This window comes from Zeus faber, assembly GCF_960531495.2.
Source record: "Zeus faber genome assembly, chromosome: 12".
In the NCBI taxonomy this organism is placed as follows: Eukaryota; Metazoa; Chordata; class Actinopteri; order Zeiformes; family Zeidae; genus Zeus; species Zeus faber.
In genome coordinates, this window is record NC_137196.1 from 13337297 (window position 1) to 13355833 (window position 18537).

Below are 18537 nucleotides of genomic sequence, written 5' to 3' on the forward strand. Positions count from 1 at the left end.
CCATAAGTAAAACAAAAAGGTTGTAAGAAGCAGGCTAGGGGCTAATATGAGAGCAGAGCTGAATCAAGGCTGCGTACTACTGTTTTTAGCTCTCGCCTGGACGTGGCGTACAATGCTAAGCTGGCTTAGCAAAAAAAAAAAAAAAAAAAAAATCCCATCTCCTTACCCTGTAGCTACCACCGGTAACGTTAGCTAAGTTGTGTTTTCGTTGCGGCAAACAGGATTCCATGAAACGGTCTCTAGCCAGCTTAGTTAGCTACTCACCCACCTAGCACTCTGGCTAGCTAACCTTGAACAGGTGTACAAGACGCCTAAATCATTTCAACCTTAGCTTGTGCTAGTAAGATAAAATGTAACTTACTCGTCAGGTATTGGGTCCTCAGCTGGGTCAATTCTCGATTTAAAAATGCTGTCTTTCTTCCTCCGTATCAGGACATGATTTTTCGATTTATCCGTACATATGTCCAACTGGCGCGGGGGCGCGACCGTATCACAGTGGGTCGCGTGGCCGCAGACGCGTCACCGGGGGGCGCGCGTCATTTTGCAAAACAGCATCAGGACTGAATTGAAAGGGTGTGGATAAACAGATAGCGAGAGCAAATGCAAGGTCTAACTTAGTGCCAAATCTAACCTGATTGAATTGTCTTGTTATTCTAAAATGGATAGTCAGAAAGTCTAAGCTTTTCTAAGCTTACTGGCATTTTCTTGCCTCGCGGGTATGATAAAATCACGCGGCGGTAGAGAGCTATTTATAAACCAGTCACATTTTTGACCTGAGAAACATGTTTAGCAGTTAACTATGAGACACTGGATGAAGGATATTGGTCAACAGTTATTGACAGCGCCAACCATTAAGGCTCAGGAACATTGCACAAATTCCGCTGGAAACTCACTTGTAAATAACTTGTTCATGCCAAAAGAGAATGTTGTTAATGTCCAATGGTTGTTGTAATTTAAGTTGATATTAAAAACAATTTTTTTTTTTTAAGTATGCAATTCAGATGTTTTCTGGCCAGACAACAGCCTTTAAAGTTGTGTCGACACCTATAAACCATTGCACTCTGGAATAGGTTTTTGTGAAAGTTAAGGACCCAGTTTACTGGCTCAAACACTGTGGCGGCATGCTAATAAAGTCAGCTGAGAGTAATGGTATGCCATGCATTATATGGATTTAACAAATTAATTCTCTAGCTCTAGAGTGGCTTGAGAAATAGTTACTCAGCAATACCAGGGAATGTTAAATAACTGTCGTAGTTTCAACTGGGACCAAAACATTTATTCTGAAGCATTTCAATGTATACATGTCAGGATAGTAATTACAAATAAAATATATATGTAGCATCAACAATTTGTATTGCACCAACACTTTAACTCAGTAATGACTGAAGAAGGGAAAAAAAAAAAAACCTTTATTAAAAAAAAAAAAAAAAAAGTCATAAAAAATACATTGGTACACAATTCTATGAGTGGCACAACATTAGGGCCATCATCTGATGGACTGGTGGATGCCACTGCTGGCTGATCGGACCATCTTGCCCTTGGCCTTCTTCAGAGGATCCAGGTCGAAACTCTTCCACAGCTGAACGGTCTCGTCGCCAGCAATAGTGGCGATGGTGGTGGCATCTGGGCTCAGAGCGATGTTCAGCACCCTTTCCTTGTGGCCTGGAAGAGAGAAGGGGAGATTAACCACGTGAGATTTCAACTACCGCCGTGACACCCGTGCTGGGGAGGGACGTCGACCGGAAACTGACCCATCAGCTCGGCCACTTTGGTCAGCGACGGGTATTTCCAGATGACGATGCTGTTGTGGGCATAGCCGTGTCCCGACACCAGCTCCTTGTAGTTGGGCGAGAACACCAAGGACGAAACCTGTTTTAAAAAAAAAAAAAAAAAAAAAAAAAAAAAAAAAAAGCAAGTTACAAAGCTTAATGTGTGCCAGCAATAATGCCTAGCTCTCAGATTTTTACAGCTTCAAAATATCTTCCAACGTGACAGTTTCCAGTGTAATAAATCAAGAAAAAACAAAAACTGCATCTTTATTAATTTGTTCAATGATGTCTAAAGTTACAAGAAAGGCATTTGGCCTTATTACTACATTTTAGAAAAGGTGGCATAACAAGCCACCCAGCACTTAATCTGAACTTAAAACTCATTGTGTTTTAGGGAAATTTGCCCTCTTCCTCTTGATAGTTTAGTGACTGATCTCGAGAGAGGAAACGCAAGCAGTGCCAAATCATTTTCTAAATATGTCGAATTCCAATTTCCAAATTCTGTAACTTTCCAAGGTTTTTTTCCTTTCCTCGTGACTGTGGTGTTGGTGCCGAGCCTCACCTGGGACTGAGTGTCCAACGAGCTGACGCAGGAGCCGCTGTTCACGTTCCAGACGCGGATGTGCCTGTCGCTGGTCCCCCCTCCCGACGCCAGGATAGCCGACTGCCACGGGCACCAGGCCAGAGCCTAAAACGATATGAAACAAATACACTTTCTTCAATAACTGTCAAGGTATGTCATGTCCACCCTTTACTGTATATTCCTGGTTTAAATTTAAAAAGGACCTGGCCAGCGTCAAAAGTATAGTTTTAGCCCTCTTTGGGGCTTGGACACAAAGAATCAATGTAAAGGTGGAGGTACACTTAAAAAGAAGTAGAAGTTTTCGACCAAAAAAAAAATGATGTGGTCAGAACCAACTGATGCGGTGATCTCGGTTCTTGAACTTGCGAATAGTCCCTCTCGTTCTGAGACCCATTGTTCCAAATGAGTCACGGCAAGGGACAGATTCAAACCCCCCCCTTTCTGGGCCATTCAATCGCCTTTCCCCCCCCCAGGTCAACAAGTACTTTTATGATAAACATTTTAAATCCAACTAAATGACATTCCGCCTTGGATCAGGATAGCGGATTGCGTAATGAGAGAGTGCGATCTGCGGTCCACTGTGCCGGTCTCCAAAACAAAAAGAATAGCAGTTTATTTCAGGATGTATTTATTTTGAGGAGCACGACACCCAGACAGCAGTGGAGGTAAATAAATACACGGGTCACTATTTGAGGGAATATGGGTACTGTCAATTATATTGAGTTTGATTTCACAATTTTATTGTTCATCTTTATTTAAAGCAAAGCCACTCCCAACTCCTTTTTGTCAAGTTTGTGCTTCTTTCACCGCAGAGTTCTTATTGAGTATACTGCTGACAGTGTTCTGGGACATGTTCTCCGGGGGTTCTGATGGCTTTCTTGAGTGTTTAAGTGTACAGGTCAGCTTAACAGGCCAATTTTCAGCCAGAATTAGGAAATTACATTAAACACACCATTTTCACACAAGAGTTTCCCTCTGCCCCAATATAGCCGTTATTTACTTTTATTTGAAAAATTTAACAATATGGCTTGAAACCTACTATAAATAAGACAAGTTTGTCAAAGTTCCTTGATAGTGCCATGATTTGGGTTAATTCCATATAAAAAGCTGGAACCAGATTTAACAAACAACTGATAAAGTCAACAAATCTATTCTATAGTAAAGTCTTTGTTATGAGATCATCTTAAGAGGTAGATTTCTTACAAAAATAATAAACTAAAGAAAAAGGCCAAAAAAAAATAAAAACAACCCAAAAAAACGACATGACTAGTAAACTGGCTAAAGTTAGATTTGGGAACGATCTTGGTCCCTAAAAATAAATAAGCCCTTATTTTACCTTCCCTACCTCAAGAATTAAGGCACTTACCTTGACCGCCGCCTGGTGTTCACTCCAGCAGTGGAGCGCTTGGCTCTCGTTGCTGCCGCTGCCTTGTACGCCCGGCCACACGTACACCAGGTTGTCGTTGCCGCCGCTTGCCAGGTAGCGCCCGTCCGTGGACCACTTGAGGCCGCATACCTCCTGGGAGTGACCTGCCAGCGTGAAGAGGTGGTGGTCCTCCACTCTCACGTCGTGGTGGTGGATGTGCCCCGATCTGGAACCACTGTGGTTTGGGAGTATTTAATGCCATCATATCAAGCAGTCCATCATTTGTATGGCTCCAGCGTTGTCGGTTTACTTACCTGGACAAAATATGGTCGTTCCAACTCAAGCTACCGACCCTCGCCGAGTGGCCAGCCATGCTACGCAGTCGCTTTTGGTTCTCCACATCCCACAACTTTCAAGGGAAAAACAGAGACAGTCACTTATAGTCTGTTACTGATTTAAAAAAAACCAAAACCTATATTTTCCGTTGAATGGGGATCCACTCACCTGGACTTTGCTGTCACTGGTGCCGATTGCCAGGAAGCTTCCCTCCTTGGTCCAAGACACAGAGCTGATGTAGTCCTCCTCACACTCCATTCTCATCAGCAAAACAATTTCACTGCGACTGGCGTCCCACAGGTACACAGAGTTGCGAAGAGCCACTGCCAGAATGTTCTGGCTGCTCCAGTCCAGAAGATTCAGATCTATTGGATGATGAAACCAGAGGGATTTTGAATATGGGAAATACCTTGGTTGCGTCAGGGGGGCCTCAACCAATGTCAAATTGAATTACAACTCATCAGAAGTCCCTACACCTCAGCATGATTACTACCTTGATTGTCGTCGTCCCCGCCCATCATTGTTCATGAAACCCACAGAAGTCCCCTAACCAAAAGCTGTGCTCTTGTCATTCTACAGGTCGTCCACAGGACAGAGTTATTGCAGCAGTTCTGGATGATTTAAGAATTGATAGAGTTGCATTGCAGGTTGAGAACTTGAACTCCACTTGCAGACTAACTGTCCTAGATGCAATGGCACAAATACTATGATGTTTGCCCAGCATGCTGACAGCACAGGTTTATTAGAAAACTAACAAAAAAAACAAAAACTTACAGAAGTCATTTCTGAGGTCAGGAGCATCCAGAATTCTGTCAGCAACGGAAGAAATGAATCTCGTCTTTTTGACTGACACTGGCGTTGTAGCTTGACTGTAAAGCACTTTGAGGTTGTTCTGGTAACCTGTTGATCAGAAGGAGGGACTTCTCAAACCCCAAACAATGTAATTCAGACATATTGAACGCAACATGCGATGGCCTCTGTGGAAATATATTAACGTGGGGACCTATTGTGCTTTTCCTTTACATTCCCCCTTTCATAAGGTTAGGGTCGGATGTTTATAATGGACGTGGCCAAAGTGTTAAAAAATGGAGGTAAACTAATGACATAGTAATCTCCGTAAACAACATGCTCCGGGTTCTGACTCCAGCGTTTTTTCTGCTTTCAGCACAAGCTGATATCAGCTTATCACAGATTTCTTTATGAGGTCATCTGTGCAATCGGATCCGCTGTGAGAAGCAAAACCAATAAAAATTGTGTTTTTTAAAATTGTAGATGTATTAATTTGCCGACATTTACATAAAACAAAATCCCCGCATCTGAGCGTCCCTGTGCTGTGTCAGTGTCTTCCACGAGCTTGGAGCACGGCAACGAAAGTCGGAAATACCTTTTAAAATTAGGCCTTGTAGAATCAAATGAGTGAAGATTCAACCGGATTGTTTATTTCTCACCTTAGATTTGCCCAGAAGCAGATTTTGGTGTACTGACGGTTGTGGACTGTGTACTGATTTTGGTGTACTGACTGGTGGTGAAATCAGTGAAAGTAACAGAGTAAAAACAAAACCCGAAAGTCATGCTCAGACGCCATTGAGCCTATTGGCTCACATAACTTGTGGCCTCAGGAGGATGGCTCCTCCCATTTAAACCAAGTGTCAGGAACAAAATGGATGTAGAGGCATGTTAGAATGTCAAATGCATAATCTGAGTGGTATTTTCAGAAATAAAAAAAATAAGCTTTTTTGGGCTTGGGAGACTTGTTTTAACTTGTGTAAATAGGAGAATAATAGGTCCACTTTAAGTATGGATGGGGACATGATTTTATCTGGATGGCTTAAGAAAAAAACCCAAAAGACACTAAATCGCAATAGAAAGATAACCTGAAAATGTTCCTTTTTCTCCGGTAGGTCGCAAGCTGAAATGGTTGCAAGTTGCATAGAATTTTCAGTTTAACAAGGGAAACGTTGCATTTGTAACAGACTAATGATTGTATAGCCACTGTATTTTATATACTGATTATTTTTTTGACATTTGTATATACACTTACACACATATACACTTCACTTTTAATTCCATTGTTTTTAATCTCCTTAATTTCAAACTTTTTTTTTTTTTTTTTTTTTACTTAAAATTGTTTAGAGAAACACACCAAACCTTGCGAGAACAAATGAGCTTTGTATGCAATATCCTGGCAAATGTACCTTCAGGAGCATTCAATGGTTTTCCACCGAGGTGCAATATTTTTGCCTCTTCAATGTTGCATCCATTGAGCATGACTGACCAGGCTTTCTGATTTTCCTTCAAAACACAGATATGTGAATCAGCAAAAGATCTCAAAGACTTACAAGGTCCATTTCTTTTAAAGCCATACCTGTGTCACGGCCGTGCTGTTGGGGTCCTGCGGCTCATTCTCCTTGGAGAGCAGGAAGCTGGCCACATCCATCTGCTTGCCATTTCTTGTTGGGATGAAGCGATCGCCACCAACATTGGATGGAGTGCTTTTTTTAATTTTCCCTGGGAGCAGGTTTTGAAAGTTTTTCCCATCAGATATTTCAGCCACGCTCAAGAAATAAGCCATTTAAATTTATAAAAATAAATAAATAAAATGAGCATCTATCAAATGATTACATGCAATCACGTGAGTGGTTACCTGGGGTTTTGTTGGGTGTCTTGAATGAACTTGACACGTTGGGAGACCTTCCAGGTGACAGTCCGCTCACAGCGTTGGTGGAGGTGCTGGCTTTCCTTTGCCACCGTGCAACGGGCGCATTGGTGATTGGCATGTCCAGCTTCAGGATGCTGTGGACGTCGTTCTCAAATCCAAAGTGAGCCATGATGGGTGAACGTCTCCGACAGATCTGACAAACAACAAATCATCGATTTAAATCTGCTGACTTGCATTGATCGATACTGACCTTGTAAGACAGCCTACTGCCTGTTCATTTCGTTTTTAATAGTCTTAAAAATTAAGACTAATTAGTTGGACTAACCCATCTGTTATGTCCAAACTGTTGTGCAAATTTTAATCGAGTGGAGAAATCTAAACAATATTTATACCCACTCAACTTTCCTAATGCATCTTTATTTGGTGCATAGGGCTCACATTTCATATTCTGTATTAGATGTTTGTTTGTTTCTTTTTAATGGCTGTTAAGCGTTTTTTTCTTTTCATACTACTCATCTGTCTGGAATATAGGGGCATCGTATTTGTTTTCGACAGAAAGTTGGTTCTCCCCTGTTCCTGTTAATTGTATATTTAGAAACCATAATATGTGCAACATTACCCCACAAATCAAGTGTTCCCACCGCACCACTTTCTCTCCCTCCTGTATGTGTCCAAGATTGTTCCTCTTACAGTCAACTAATGATAGAAAAGCAACAAGCCATTGCAGCCTTCTGTGGCTTTGTGGCTGTATGGGTGTGTGAGAGTACATAAAGTAGTCTTGTCTATGGGTTTTGCTGGGTGTCTTAAATGAACTTGACACGTTGGGAGACCTTCCAGGTGACAGTCCGCTCACATGCCACTTTAAATGCACATATCTGTATATACATAGGCATATTCCTTCAACCTATTCCATTTTATTTCAATTTATTTTTTATTGTATTTTATTCTATATATTTTTTATCTTATTCTATAAGTATTCCACTTACTGTATTACGTTTTAGGAGTCAGTCGGTCTATTAGAAAGGAATTTTCTACTTTTTATTTTATTTTATTTTTGTACTTTTTCCTAGGACTTATTGTGTGCTATCACCGGGTGCGTTGCATTACATTTCACTGCATATATGTATGGAAGAATGTATATGTATGTGACAAATAAAAATCTTGAATCTTGAATCTATAGAGTCCAACTACTTTCCACGGACATATATTTGATTATTACGTCTCTGTAAATAAACAGAATCACATCGTACAGCACAGGGAAGCGGACTACCGCAAGTGAGCTTTTCCTCCGTTCCATTACAGCACTAGCAGGAACCAAAGTCAAGAGGTTGTTCAGGGCTTATTAGTGGACGGAGCACACATTATCCCTGCCCCGCGTCGCAGCTAATTAGCATTAAGCTAATGTCGCCGGGCGACTTCTGATCACATCGGGTTGGAAAAAAGAAAATGGCACTGGGCGGGTACATACGTGTTAGGCTGGTTGGCGAAATAACTGGCAGTTGTTGTTTTGGGGTTTTTTACCCCCGTTTTACAAGAGCGGACGATCGTGTCCATGTGTCCCGTTCCTCCAAACGAAACATTAAAAAACTTTTTATTTGAAGTGGATTCTAGTTTACTCCGTGTCCTTATTGAACGAAACATCGTGCGTGTCGGGCGCACGCTGTCTCCCGTCAACAGCTTTCTGGCGTCGGGCTGCTTTTCGGTGGACTGGTCGGGCTAGAAATCGGCAATCCGATCCGGCAACACCAACATCCGTTCAACTTTCTCCCGTGGCCTGGTCTCCGAGGCCGTCGCGCCGTTCTCCCGGCGGAAACACGCTGGTGTGCGCGCACGGCCACACGACAGCTAGCGCGGACGAATACGACCGACCAGCTGGCGCAACTAACCGTGTATTATGGCGATTGTCACGCGTCTGCCTCTGGACGCGCTCACCCGGCTTGCCCTCCTGTTGGAATAGCGTTATTTCCTCTCGCGCGGTTTGTCTTCTAGAAATCATCGTTGATATTAACGTCACACTGTGGAGGCTTAGAAATCTATCATGGAGGACTGATTATAATGCGTCTTTTTTTAAAAGTGACACTGACTTTATTTAATAATTTGCCGACCTACATTTAGGATAAACGCCTTCGCTTATATTTTGGAGACTTTCACATTCACACGATTTCAACAACGGAAAGTTCAAAGAAACAAACTTGAATGTGGGGTGATCCAGGTTCTCAAAATCTATCTTCAAATACTTTCAAATGGAGCTTGTCGATGTTTCATCAGCTTTATCGTATTGTATTACTGGACTTTTTAAAAAGGCTGTCGAGTATTCTTTTATAGTGGTCACCTGTCTGCCGTACAACGCGCCAACTATTACCACGAACAAGCTCCGTGTGTATGAAAATGTCCTTATAAACGGTCACACTGGTTAAAGAACCGTATTCAACATGTTTATCGAACAAATTGGACGCAATCGCAAACACCGGGTCTGAGAAGAGCTGCTCGGTTGCCACGTTTAGTTGAACGACTAAAATGTCAACATCCAACGGCTAGAGTTGACACGAAGAGAAAGAAAAGAGCGACGCATCCCCTCAAGTGGATATTAAGGAATGTATAATCACAGGGATAAATAAAGCTCCTACCTCTGTGAAAAAATCCAACAGGACTCTGCCGCTTTGAAGTTTCGAATTTGGGCAGCACGCGAAGGCCTGGTTTAAATGACAGAACGCGTCGCTGTGATTGGTTTGTTCAAACGCTGTTGCCACGGCGTCGCCTGGTAGCGTTGGGGGGATGGACGTTTCTGATTGGCTGGGAATTACTTCCGCAGACGACAATAACAGGAAGACGTAGCTCCTTTTAATAGTAGTGGAACAAATGTAGCGCCACCCAAAGGCCAAAGGGGAGATAGATCGATCGATAGATAAATAGATAGATAGACAGACAGACAGACAGACAGACAGACAGACAGACAGACAGACAGACAGATAGACGGATAGATAGACGGATAGATAGACGGATAGATAGACAGATAGATAGATAGATAGATAGATAGATAGATAGATAGATAGATAGATGGATAGATAGATAGATAGATAGATAGATAGATAGATAGATGGATGCAGTTCACCTACAGAGCTAACAGGTCAGTAGAGGATGCAGTAAACTTGGCCCTCCACTTCATCCTCCAGCACCTGGACTCCTCGGGAACCTACGCCAGGATCCTGTTTGTGGATTTCCACTCCACCTTCAACACAATCATCCTGGCTCTTCTGCAGGGCAAGCTCTCCCAGCTGAGCGTGCCTGACTCCACCTGCAGGTGGATCACAGACTTCCTGTCTGACAGGAGGCAGCACGCGAAGCTGGGAAAAGGCTTCTCTGACTCCCGAACCATCAGCACTGGTTCCCCTCAAGGCTGCGTTCTTTCTCCTCTGCTCCTCCCCTGTACACCAACAGCTACAACTCCAACCACCAGTCTCTCAAGCTCCTGAAATTTGCGGACGACACCACCCTCGTTGTGCTTATCTCTGGTGGGGATGAGTCCGCCTAAAGGTGGGAGCTTGACCATCTGGTGACTTGGTGCAGCCAGAACAACCTGGAGCTCCTGAAATTTGCGGACGACACCACCCTCATTGTGCTTATCTCTGGTGGGGATGAGGCCGCCTACAGGTGGGAGCTTGACCATCTGGTGACTCGGTGCAGCCAGAACAACCCGGAGCGCAACGCTGTGAAGACAGTGGATATGGTTGTGGACTTCAGGAAGAACGCTGCCCCACTCACCCCCATCACCCTGTGTGACTCCCCAGTCGTACAGCTTTACGTGGTACAGCTTTATTAAAAAATAAATAAAAATACAGCCTTATTTTACATATTCTTATATATTTTACTAATTGTTTTAGATTTATGTTTCATGTACACACCAAACACCAAGACAAATTCCTTGTACATGTAAACTTACTTGGCAATAAGGACGATTCTGATTGTGATGGCTAGACGACTGGGTCAGAGCATCTCCAAAACAACAGGTCTTGTGAGATGTTCCCAGTATTCAGTGGTTAGTATCTACCAAAAGTGATCCAAGGAACTAGTGAAGCGGCGAAAGGGTCAAGAGCGCCCATGGGCTCATTGATGCAAACGGGGAGCCTAATCTGGCCCGTCTGGTCAGATCCCACAGAAGAGGTGCTGTAGCACAAATTTCTGAAAATGTTAATGCTGCTATGATAGAAAGGTGTCAGAACACACAGTGCATCACAGCTTGCTGTGAATGGGGCTGCGTAGCTGCAGACCGGTCAGTGTCCATGCTAAACCCTGTCCACCGCCGAAAGCGCCCACGATGGGCATGTGAGTGTCAAAACTGGACCATGGAGCAATAGAAGAAGGTGGCCTGGTCTGATGGATCACGTTTTCTTCTACATCATGTAGATTGTCCGTGCGTATGCATCGTTTACCTGGGGGAAGAGATGGCACCAGGATGCACTATGGGAAGAAGACAAACCTGCGCAGGCAGTGTGATGCTCTGGACAATGTTCTGCTGGGAAACCTTGGGTCCTGGCGTTCATGTGGATGTTACTTTGACACGCACCACCAGTGTAAACATTGTTGCAGACCAAGTTTACCCCTTCATGGCAATGGTATTCCCTGATGGCAGTGGCCTCTTTCAGCAGGATAATGCACCATGCCACACTGCAAAAAAAATTTCAGGAATGGTTTGAGTTACTACAAAATAGACAATACTCTTGCGGTGTGCGCAGGACGCAGCATTTTCAAGTATATTATTGTTATTGTTGTTGTTGAGGTGGTAGTGAAAACCGGGACATTTTAGTGTTTTACAGATATATGTCGGGACTCGGGGCAACACAGCTTGGACAATCTCGGACATAGCGGGACGTCTGGTCACAGTAGTTAAAGGTCTCATCGTAGTACATTTCTTAAAGAACATGCAGCCTCTATCCAGACCTTAATGATGGGGGGGGTCAAACTTGTTCGAGCATACGCCGGCAGCCTTCCTGCACGGATCGGATCCACTTCTGGGAATCGTTCACGATTCGGTGAATGAATCAGTAAACGAATATTTTTTTGTGAACTTAATCAAAAGAGTGAGGGGAAGCGTAGTCTTTTGGTTGGCAGCCATCATGGACTGCTGTTCCCTTGCCGGCCACCAGGTGGGGATGTACCTTCCTTGGCTAACAGTCCCTCTGACGACGTAAAGAAACAAATGCATAAATAAATAGATTGATAAATAAGCAAATACAGAAACAAATGTTTGCTTATATATAATATATATATATATATAGTTTATGCGGAAGGTTGCCAGTTCGATCCCCGATAAGGGTATATAAAATATATATATATATATGAAGTTCTTCTGACTTGGCTCCAGTTTGCCATGCACAGCTCAGGTAGCAGAACAAAAAAATGGAAATATGCAATAACGACAAACCTAAAAGAAAACATTAAACCAGTAAACATCTGTATCAACAATTCATTGGAAAGCAGGACAGTAGTCAAAATACAGGGTGCATTTTTATTGACATTTCAGAGCTTGCACTTATTCATTAAATTTATCATGTCACTGTTTTGATTACACATACTTTATAAATACATTAATAAAACAAAAACACAAAAACAAAGCATATGCTGATATTACGTGAGAATCTAAAGTCCTTTAATTGGTTTATACTGAGCTGTACTTAGAAACATCACAAATATTTGCAGTGAGAAAAATATAAACACTAATCTATAGTTGTAAATCACTTTTTGCAATTTCTCCACTGGAATGAACAAGGTGTGATCTTATCTTATAAAATATTGAGTTCACATTTTTGCACATAGAAATATGACCAATTGTCATTGAACACAACACCAGAAACAGCATATATTTCAAATCTGCAAAGGCAGAAATGCTAATACTTGAACGGATCAGTGAAACTAAAAGTGAAAGTCAAATTTTGTGAATAGAAAGAGAAACAGAAACAGTCTTTATTCGTCACGCAACACTCCAACATATATCGCTGGTCAGACGATGATGGGTGCATGTTTTTGAGGGGGGTCCTTATTGACCTGAGGTGGAGGAAACCCCATGTGAGCACGGGGAGAACATGCAAACTCCACACGGAAAGGCTTTCTTGACTTGTGTGAAATGCCTCAATTGCCCATGCATCGGAGGGGGGAGAGGGGTCTGGGTTCATTTTGGGTCATGGGGGAGGAGACAGTATGGCTTCCTTTTTTAGTTTTGGAACAAGTTTTCAACAGTGTGAGACATCACGGTTATAGTATATATAAAAATAAAGACATTACATCACCAATTCCACCAATTTTGAAGACGCAATGTTCAAGTTCGAGTTCAAGAGATTATTTGTCACATACAGTTTGTCTAATGTCGTGTTTGAGGGCTTTTTTCCGATAAAGTGCACAGAGCTGTGTTCTGGATTAGCTTATTAAATCCAGCGATTGTGGATTTTATTGCCTAATCGCAATATAACGTGTGCAAAATCACATGGATGCAATCACAATGTCCTAAATGATCTGATCTTATCTCACCGGGGAGGGGTTGATTCGGGCCAGGGAGGAGTCATAATGTAGTCACCCCTTTCACATGATTCAAATGACTTGGAAACGGTTGCTCCAGTTTTGTGAAGACATTTCTTGAACGTTGGGTTGATAATGTATAATTGACCCAATGACACCTGCACGAGGAAAAGTAGACAGACACACACGCACACACACACACATTAACTTTTAACTCCCTATAATTCATCAACTCAGAGGAAAAATAAGCTGATTTGGTTTCTTACCTCCAGGGTGCTGTGAACCTGAGGGGGGATAAAGAGAAAGAAAAGACAAAGAAAATAGCCCATGACCATTCTTTCCGTTGTTTTTAAACGCTAAATGAATATTATGAAAAGTAGCATGAGCTGTTTAACAAAAGAATAAAAAGGAAAACAGTGACACTTGTTTTAATGATGGTAAGCTTATAGAGAGTCAAAGTTACTCTAAACAGAAGAAAAATGTAGTGAGTTACAACTATAATTCTGATATTGTTATAAAACTCAGGTGGTGAATGTTCTTCCCTTACCATGGTTATGAGAAATAACGCTGAACGTGGCCATCACGGTAAAGCACAAAAGTCCAAGGATTATGACCAAAACAACAGTTATAACTGAAAATGAAAAAAATCCAAGTTTACACTTCACATTCATTCTGTAAAGGTAGTTCATATCACCTGACCTCAATCATCAGCAAAATACAAATAATCTGAGATCAACACTGTGCATTGACTCCAATGGGCCCCTATGTTGCCGGATCAATGCCAGTCAAACAGGGAGAGAGACACCGTGTTTCACTGCATGACTGTGTGAACAAATCATGGCGATCATGATGCCGCTATCCCAAGGAAGGTGTGTGTACACCACCACCCGTGGGTATGTTTCTATGCAAAACAGGGGCTGTTCACATTCAAATGTATGTTTAACAGACTTATGTTTTTGTTTATTCTCCAAGCTGTTGTTTACAAGTGCCTTAATAGAAGATAATTAGCCAACAGAACTTTTTGTAATTAATTATATATATATATATATATATATATATATATATATATATATATATATATATATATATATATATATATATATATATATAAAGCTTTTCCCCAGAAAAATTTACTTAAGGATTATCCAGAAAAATTGGCCCGGTGTGGCCCTATAGTTTCTATGATAACAGAATCACGGACGGAATCGTGGAGATTTTCAGATAGCTATAACATAGATTCTGTAGGGGCCCACATTAAGTCAGTGCTAAAAGCTGACTGAAGATTTGAAAATATGACTACGGAATTTATTTAAAAAAAACTGAACAGCCATATCAGAGTCGTACCAAGAATCTCACAGTCTTGGATATGCTGTTTCCAACAACAACAAAATACGTCAAATAAAATGAAATAATTGAAATTCAATTATATCAAAAGTTTTTGCACTCTACACAATGACGGTTAACGGTGAAGAGCACTGATCTCGGACCTGCTGTTTTCCTATAGTACTGTTATTTCCCCAAAAAATGTTTTAAATTCAACTTCAAAACAAAACAAACAAAAAATAAATAAATAAATTATACACACACACACACACACACACACACACATATATATATATATATATATATATATATACTCATGTGAGCCTATATGAGTTAAATGGACGTCATGGACCTACTTGGTTTCCTTGGAGAAAGATCCTCATTTTTGGGGCGCACTGGCTCTAGGGCCCGCGTCTCTTGGAGGATCTCTGCCTGGGCAGTGACCCGGGGAGCCTGGGCAGGAACCCCGGGAGCCTGGGCAGTCCGTGTCTCTGTGGTTCCATTCCGAACCGGATAGACGTTTACACTGTTTCCTGTGAAGTAACAACAGGCGAGAAAAAAAAACAACAACAAACTTTTAATTGACCAATGAATATATAATAGTGCTGAATTTGAATAACGATGCCGGAATAAAAATGAAAACATGCAATGCGCTCACACCATCCAGCATCCAGTATCTATATCTTTCTACGAAAGTATATTAATGTACAGTAAGTTTAGGTTTCAATTGAATAGTTGTTGTTCTTTTGCATTTATTTTTTATGAACAACGCAAATATACATAGGGAGATATTACTTCCATAGACGTATGACAAAAAAAACCCAATCATTATACTGTTTAAGTACACGTTATAGTCGATTTCTTATTACCTATTAAATGCGGAATTTGCAGGAGGTTTCCCAGACTAACTTGAATAGTTCTTACCTGGTAGGAAAACAATATGCAACGAGCTAGTTAAATACTTACCAACCGCAAGTCCGTGGGATGACTGACAGAGCAAAACGATGGCGTATATACCCAAATACATGACAAATTCACTTTCACTTCGCGAACGGCTGAGAAATATCAAGTGAGTTCCCTCAAATATACTATTTAGGCCATGTATCCAGTAAAACGTCCGGAACGATACGAAACACCGCAGTTCCACAAACGTTCCTTCCTCGACGAACCCCGTAAAACCCTGTTGGGTGTGGGTTTTAACTGACAACCGAGGCGATCGAGGGAGCCAGCTCAATTGAAGCGCTTTAAAAAAAACACACAAAAAAAAAAACCCAGCGCTGCGCCTTGGTTTCTGTTTTGCTTTCTCCTGAGCCACGACATTTCACTGCACATATGCATGACCGTATGTGTATATGTGCGCGACAACTAATCTCTCGAATTGGCCGTGATCAATGACGTGGACAGCGCATCAGAAGGAATCTCATCCTGCGGCGCACATGAAATCCTCGCGTCTGATGTTTCCGTTTTGGAACGCCGACTTCGGGTGGACGTTGCAATCTGTCTTCCCCTTATGCAGCTCAGATAGGACGTCAGCGTGACGTCATTAAGTTATCCGCGAGATTAACGGGTAACGTAAACTTCATAGTGTGTGTGTGTGTGTGTTGCTGTTTCAGCGTGTGTGACTTGAGGATGAGGACTGTGTCGCTCCGGTTCGCGAGTAGCTCTTGTCTTCATCGACGCGGCGCTCCAGGCGGCGCGTAGACGCCTTTGCGCTAATGTCTTGAAGACGTGCGGAGATGCGCCTATCGATTCGTGTGTCAGAGTGGGGAAAGCAGAGAGAGTTTAGCATCATCTGCATAGCGCTGGTACAGTAGGAGAAGCCATGGGAGGACATCACACCAGCAAGTGATTTAGCACCCACGTTAACTGGTACTGGCAAGTTTGAACCCAAAAGCACAACCACCAGCTAGCCCACGTTGTGAGGAGAGTTCAGTCTACTTAAATCAACAGGCTCATTGCCAAGTAAGTTTATGCGTACAAGGAATTTGTCTCGGTGTTCAGTGCATACATGAAACATCAATGTTAAAGTAAAAGCAACGGGAAAACACAAGTTAAATATGTAAGAATATGTAAAATAAGACTGTTTTCGTTTTTTTAAAATTAAGCTGTACAGTTTGTGCCGGAATGTGCAAACGTTCAGTGTTCTGTTCTCGCTCAGCGTGCTCCCTGCGAGCCTATGTTGAGTTCAGCAGACAGCTAAACTCTTAACCATACCATTTCCTCCAAGGAACAGGCAAGTGTTGTAGTTGGCAACTTTATTATGGCAAAGTGTGAAACTGAAAATACAAACAAAATATGACATCAGGCACAAGGTAATTTACAGATAAGCAGGTAAGTAAAAAGGTAAATACAGATGGGGCCATCTAAAAGAAGATACACAGAGAGAAGATACATGGCCAACTGATGAACAACTGAAAACATAGCTTCCTGTCAAACTTTTTATTCTGTGGTTTCGACAGGAAGTATAAAATCCACAGTCCGTAAAACTAAAATGAACCGCTAGATGGAGTATAACTTCCCCTGCAATCACAACACATTCCCAGCCTTGCGTCTTAAGAGAGGCCACTACCCTCTACACACTATTCACAAATCTTTGTCTTCTGAAGAGAAGAGGAGAACAAGTTCTGAGGTAGGTCTCAAGATTGTTTTCATTGCCTGTTGCTGGGTGACTTCAACCTCCACCTTCTTTACCAAGCCGTCTTTACTGGGAAGCGCCTTGGTGATGACTCCCATTGGCCATTCGTTCCTTCTTGTCTGAATATCCTTCATTAGGACAATGTCACCTTCCTTAAGGTTTGGTCTCTTGTGGAACCATTTCTGCCGAGTCTGGAGTGTATTCAGGAATTCATTGCGCCATCTGGCCCAGAACCTCTCTGCCAGGAACTGCACTCTCTTCCACTGGTGCTTGAAGAGGTCTCCTTTGGTGATGTCCGCAGGAGGCAGAGAGGGAACTCCGACCCTCTGAGTCAGAAGTGTGGCAGGTGTCAAAACGATGGGGGCTTCTGGATCAGAGGAGAGGGGAACCAGAGGTCTTGCGTTAATGATAGCAACCACCTCTGCCATAAAGGTGGTCAAGATTTCATGAGTCAGATTTGACTTTCCAAGTTGCAGCAACATTGAATCCAGAATGCGTATTGCTGTCCCGATCATGCGTTCACACATGCCACCCATGTGTGAACCGTCTGGTGGGTTGAAGACCTGCATTTCTGGTCCAGGAGGTATTTCTCAACACTGGTCTCAAGACTTGAAGGATCCAACTTCAACTCTCTCGATGCGCCCCACAAAGTTAGTGCCACAGTCTGACCTCAACTGCCTAGCAGTGTCTCTGATTGAGAAAAATCTGCGGAGAGCATTGATGAAACTAGAGGAACTCATAGACTCTATGACCTTTATGTGAGCAACTCTTGTGGACATGCAAGTAAACAGCACTGCCCATCTCCTGCTGTTTGCCTGCCCACCACTTGTGCGTCGTGTTGTAACCTCCCAAGGTCCAACGACGTCAAGTCCTACATAGGAGAATGGGGGGGGGTCTGTGTGCAAACGCTCAGCTGGTAAGTCTGCCATCCTCTGATGTTCCACTTTTCCTCTCAACTTGCGACAAGTCACACATCTGTGTGACAGTAAACCATCTTGATCGATGATGGGATGGAGTTTTTGGAGGGGACTGCTGGTTGGAAGATCTTTCTCGGATTCTATACATGCGTATACAACTGTGTACACCTCATGTTGCACACATCTGATCACTGTATGCTCTGCTTGTGTAAGGTCTTTGTCTGTAAAACCTTTCTTGCAGACATGCCAGCCATGACAGTTGTCATTTCCTGTTGACTTGGTAAAGCTGCTACTAATGTGAAGAAGTTGAGCAAGTGTCTTTGTGACAGTACTCCAGCTTGAGAAGCGCTCAAATCACTTCAAACCTAACAGATTCTGCGTGACTTGAGTTGACAGCATGGTCACCTTTGAACGGCCCTCCACATCTGACTCTGGACTG

The 18537-nt window shown here is 42.5% G+C and overlaps 1 protein-coding gene and 1 long non-coding RNA gene across 2 annotated transcripts; both read right to left on the reverse strand.

The window, feature by feature from the left end:
* Positions 1 to 1268: 1268 nt before the first annotated feature.
* On the reverse strand, positions 1269 to 9378 carry cdc20 (cell division cycle 20 homolog). Its single transcript, XM_080010883.1, has 11 exons — positions 9341 to 9378; positions 6699 to 6906; positions 6420 to 6562; positions 6250 to 6346; positions 4829 to 4954; positions 4223 to 4419; positions 4033 to 4127; positions 3719 to 3953; positions 2332 to 2457; positions 1752 to 1869; positions 1269 to 1662 (listed from the first exon to the last, which is right to left on the reverse strand). Exons 2-11 carry the CDS (start codon positions 6880 to 6882, stop codon positions 1487 to 1489), a joined length of 1497 nt encoding a protein of 498 aa, XP_079867009.1. The 5' UTR covers positions 6883 to 6906; positions 9341 to 9378; the 3' UTR covers positions 1269 to 1486.
* Positions 9379 to 12271: 2893 nt separating this feature from the next.
* On the reverse strand, positions 12272 to 15956 carry LOC307237892. The gene is made up of 5 exons (XR_013844419.1): positions 15513 to 15956; positions 14903 to 15079; positions 13771 to 13854; positions 13490 to 13507; positions 12272 to 13381 (listed from the first exon to the last, which is right to left on the reverse strand). It is a non-coding gene; the product is annotated as an uncharacterized lncRNA (long non-coding RNA).
* Between the last annotated feature and the right edge of the window lie 2581 nt (positions 15957 to 18537).